Raw genomic sequence first — 5,362 nt, forward strand, 5'->3', positions numbered from 1 at the left:
TCAATTTATATTACATATTCTTTCCTTCTCCTTTCCTCACTTTTTTAAACCTCTATAACCATTTTAACTATGAACTTAGTTTTGTTATTTTGCAATAATAAGTGCCAGTGGAAGGACGTTGATCAATAGAAGTACAACGGAATGTGTTGTCGAAAATCAAGTTCTCAGCACTGAAGAACGCCTTTGCTCATGTGGGTATTCAACTCTAAAAGCTATGGCCTTCGCTCATGGCATTGCTTTCTATTGTCTTTCTTCACCATTTTCCTTAAATACACTCAACTCTCCTTTGATGTTACCTCCATATGTTAATTCAAACTAGTCGCCAAAGTTCGAACTAAAAACAGTTTGGTCAGATGTTTGATTAAAAGTCAATGGTCAGATGATAAATTTTTAGAATTAAAACTAAATTGAAAATTTTTGTAAATATTGAGGGCTAAATTTATTATTATTTTTTTTAGAATTTAAATTAAAGAATTAAATTTTGTAAAGATTGAGGGCTACATTTATTATTATTTTTATATTTAGAATTAAATTAATAGAATATGTAAATATTAGAGGGTTAAACTTGTTATTAAATTTCCATCACCCATTTAATAGCAACTAATGAGAAAATGACTAAAGTATTTTGATAGTTTACCCTTTGATATATTATGGTTATAAGTGTAATCATGCTTTATAATGATTAGTTCGATTATAGTTATTTGAATGTATGGACCACTATAATTGCATGTGAGTGTACTTGTAACTTAAAAAAATAGTAATTGAAAAATATATTATGCTTCACATAAATAATTTCAATTTAATTTAACAATAATCAAATTATTTTTATAATTATTTAGATATTTATTATCTTAAAATTAAAATTATTAAATGTAGAGATCAAAGATAATAAAATAAGTAGAATAATAAATAAAGGGTAGAATTATCATCTTATTTAAAAAATTTTAATAAATAAATCTCATATGTTAGTGTATTTTTTTTTATAAATCTTGAGGTAAGTGGGTATTTTTCGAATTTAAGGGAGATAAGTAAAAAAAAAAAAATCAATTTCCCAATATTATATAAGATAACCAAAAAGTAAAAAATCTTTACCCCCCAAAAAAAATCCTAGTCATCTTATAAGAAACAACAGGTAGGGTTTTTGTGAGTCTCTATTTGGGAGTACGAGCAGCCGCAGCCAGCAAGCAACAGTAGCAACAGCAGGTGACTCCCAACTCTTTCATTCTCTCTTTTTGTTACTTTTCCTTTGAAAATGGTGGAAACTGAAAGTAAATTAACTATCTTCTCAGTTTATATTCTTTTAATTTGTATCACTCTGTAAATCTTTATAATTTCTTTTATTGAGTTGTAGGTAATGAACTTTCTGTTTTGGTTCTTTCATTCATTGTTATTTCCATAGATCGATAAGAAGAACATTGCTTTTGTTATAGACATTTATTTAATTATTTTGTTTATATTTTGTGGTGAAGGAGCGGAAGAATGTCTCACAGGAAATTTGAGCACCCAAGGCATGGTTCCCTTGGATTTCTTCCAAGGAAGCGAGCCTCTCGTCACAGAGGAAAAGGTATTCTCTTTCATTTTCCTTTTGTTTATTCGACAATAATAGTATGGTGATGCTGATAATGCGCTTCTTAGTAATATATAGCTTTGGAAGTTCTAGCATTGCGATTGAAAAGTGTGGTTATTGTGTTTTATTTTTGTCTCATGATATTTTTTGTTGATGCAGTGAAGGCATTCCCAAAGGATGACCCTACCAAACCTTGCAAGCTCACTGCCTTTCTGGGGTACAAGGCTGGTATGACACACATTGTCAGAGAGGTCGAAAAACCCGGATCTAGTAAGTTTTTCATCAAGTAACTCCCTAATTAATTTTAACCGTTTTGCTTGAGATGCAGTTATCTTTTCTTTGAGATTCATTTACCCGAATACGTGTTAAGCTCCTTTGATGGAATTACATTTATCAAATGGTTTAAGGTTCTTTAAGTTTTATTGGAATTTTAATGGAAATTTGTGTTCTTTTTTTGTCATATAGAGCTTCACAAGAAGGAGACATGTGAAGCTGTTACAATCATTGAAACCCCTCCTATGGTGATTGTTGGGGTTGTTGGATATGTGAAGACACCACGTGGCCTTCGCTCCTTGAACACCGTCTGGGCTCAGCATCTGAGTGAGGAAGTCAAGCGCCGGTTCTACAAGCACTGGTGCAAGTCCAAGAAGAAGGCTTTTGTCAAGTACTCAAAGCAGTATGAAAGTGAAGAAGGGAAGAAGAGTATCCAAGCACAGTTGGAAAAGATGAAGAAATATGCAACTGTTATTAGGGTCTTGGCTCACACTCAGGTATAACATTATTACCTTGTTTTCTTGTTTTTGCACTTCATAAGTGTTCATGTCAAGTGCATGATTTTCAGATTGTAATTCTTTATTAAACATGTTTCAAGGTGGACAAAAATTTCTGACTTAAGTGCATTACAGATTAGGAAAATGAAGGGATTGAAGCAGAAGAAGGCACACCTGATGGAGATCCAAGTCAATGGTGGAACAATTGCTGACAAGGTTGATTTTGCTTACAAGTTCTTTGAGAAGCAAGTCCCCATTGATGCTGTTTTCCAGAAGGATGAAATGATCGATATTATTGGTGTCACAAAGGGTAAAGGTTATGAAGGTGTTGTCACTCGTTGGGGTGTCACACGTCTGCCCCGTAAGACCCATAGAGGTCTGCGTAAGGTTGCTTGTATTGGTGCCTGGCATCCTGCCAGAGTCTCCTTTACAGTTGCCAGGGCAGGTCAGAATGGATACCACCACCGTACTGAGATGAACAAGAAGGTCTACAGGGTTGGCAAGGTTGGTGATGAGACCCACTCTGCCATAACTGATTATGACAGGTTAGTGTATTTGTCCATTTAACTCCATATATTATACCTAAATATATACTTCCTAAGAGATCAGCAGTTGTTTGAAGATCTTGTATGGAAATTTTCAATGATTTCTGTTTGCCTTATTCAGGACTGAGAAAGATATTACCCCAATTGGTGGGTTCCCTCACTATGGTGTTGTGAAAAGTGATTACCTGATGATCAAAGGAGGGTGTGTTGGACCTAAGAAGAGGGTGGTTACACTTCGTCAGTCTCTTATTAACCAGACATCTCGTGTGGCTCTGGAGGAAATCAAACTCAAGTTCATCGACACCTCCTCAAAGTTTGGGCATGGACGTTTCCAGACAACACAGGAAAAACAGAAGTTCTATGGTCGACTCAAGGCATAAGTTTGGGAAGTGGTCAGGAATTTTGGGCTATTGTATGTTTAGGTTTTGCTTTACTTCATGCTTAGTATGTCTTATTCTCTATTCCTTTTTGAAATGGAACAGTTGGGTTTCTTTTGTTTTGTCAGTCTGGATTGGATGTTTGAACTTCTGAGGATTTTCAACAGTTTTTGCATTATATATTGGTCTTAAACCACACACCCTCAACAGATGAATTTACTTGTTTTTCTCTTATTTTCCTTTTTCTATTTTTGCTTGTGATTGCAGTTCGACTATAATCCCTTGCGTACCAGAGTATAAGCACTGAATATGGTAAGGATCTTGGGGATGAGATATACATTGTTAGAATTAAATAAAAATCATGATATTTACCTTCATAACCAAACTCATCACTCATCACTCATGCTAGAATATTGTTCTCCATCTTCATATATCATGATTTGTGCGATGCATAGCATGTACAATGTTGGGCTCTTGTTGAGACCAGCCTAATTAAAGTTAATACATCTGAGTCGATTTGAGTTTGGTTTATGTCAATGCTAGGCGAGCTCAAAGAACTATTTTTAATATATATATTTGCTTACTGTTGATAGTTTATCGAGTAAATTGTATGTACTTTTCTTAGCAGTAAAATATACTAAAGAATATGTTCATGTATTATTATGTATATCATCTAGTCAGAAGTTCATTGCTTATTTTGATATATATCTCATTGGCTTCTGTCATGATGATAAACAGTCATATTTGATTTATTAACAATGGATCCAAATAATATAATTTCATTAAAATCAATAAAATAACTTGTTATTTTAAGTCTTTGATAATTATTAAATTTGGCACATTCACTGGAAAATATATCAATTTATAAAATATACAAAAATTAAATATGATTTTGGAAATTAGTAAAATTAAAATATTATTCTTTCTTTTGTAAAAGGAATGTGCTTTTGATAATTTTCCAACTTAGTTAAGTTGAAAGTAATTTCAAACAATTATTCTATGGTTTTCCAAACATGTACGTACATTATATAAGTTTTAAAAATTATTTTTATACAATAATAATAGTATTTTAAATTTAAGATATTTATTTTTAAAATATATTTATATGTTATTTTACTAATCTTGTTAGTTTTAGGATATTTATGTTTTTAAAATAATATGAAAATTTTTATTTACAAGAGATAGTTTTTATATATTGACTTACTAAATAATTAACTAAATTGCATATTATTTATTATTAATTTTTATAAATGGTTAAATACCAATCATTTATGACAAGGAGTACAAATATGAAATGCTAGAATAATAAAATAAAATTGCATAAGATGTTTAAATTTCTTGTTAATTTTATTAATAATGGTATTATCAAATATTTTCTTGGACTAAAATATCATGTACAATGATTTGATTTTTAAGTTTTGTTACTTGTACAAAGAATTATTTTTAAGTATTATTGATAATTTTATAATAATTAATATATATTTTAAAATTTTAAAATTATTATTTTGTATAATTACAATTTATACTACCAACCATAACACACTAAATCATGATGTACTTACATTTTGTGAACCAAACACATACAGGAACTAGAATTCCTTGCAATTATAAGAGGGTGTCCTAATAATTACATTTTATCCAAATACTTTGATATTTCCAAACACACCCTTAATATATAATATAGATAACATTTGATTCTTGAAAGAGTAAACACATATAATGTCAACACATCAAATAGAAATATTGTTTGGTTGAGATGAAAAGTGGGATGATAAAAGAGAAAATAAGAAGATTATTTTCCATAATAATTCCAAATCAAAATGATAACGGGAGAAAATGAGATAGATATAATTTTCAAAATTATGCATTGTTTTATTTTCTTTCATCTAAATTTTCAACTTTACCAAGTAATGAAAAAATATTATTTTTATTTTTTAAAATCACATGCAAAATAACATGTTATTCGGGTGAAGCCTCAAAATTTTTAGGAGGCAGAATCTATAATTTTTTGTGAAGAAAAGTGTAATTTTATCTTGTAATAATTTATGATTTCATCATTTTGAAGGACTGAATACAAATCTTTTATTTGAGAAGCTAAAGTGA

At 30.4% G+C, this 5,362-nt stretch overlaps 1 protein-coding gene across 1 annotated transcript; it reads left to right on the top strand.

Moving 5' to 3' along the window:
* The first annotated feature begins 1,131 nt into the window (after positions 1-1,131).
* Positions 1,132-3,455, top strand: LOC105769843 (60S ribosomal protein L3). Its single transcript, XM_012590758.2, has 6 exons — positions 1,132-1,203; positions 1,470-1,564; positions 1,727-1,837; positions 2,033-2,337; positions 2,473-2,882; positions 3,004-3,455. The coding sequence occupies exons 2-6, from the start codon at positions 1,480-1,482 to the stop codon at positions 3,260-3,262; spliced, it is 1,170 nt and encodes a 389-aa protein (XP_012446212.1). The 5' UTR covers positions 1,132-1,203; positions 1,470-1,479; the 3' UTR covers positions 3,263-3,455.
* The last annotated feature ends 1,907 nt before the right edge of the window (positions 3,456-5,362 follow it).

Source organism: Gossypium raimondii, chromosome 5, assembly GCF_025698545.1.
Source record: "Gossypium raimondii isolate GPD5lz chromosome 5, ASM2569854v1, whole genome shotgun sequence".
Lineage (NCBI taxonomy): Eukaryota > Viridiplantae > Streptophyta > Magnoliopsida > Malvales > Malvaceae > Gossypium > Gossypium raimondii.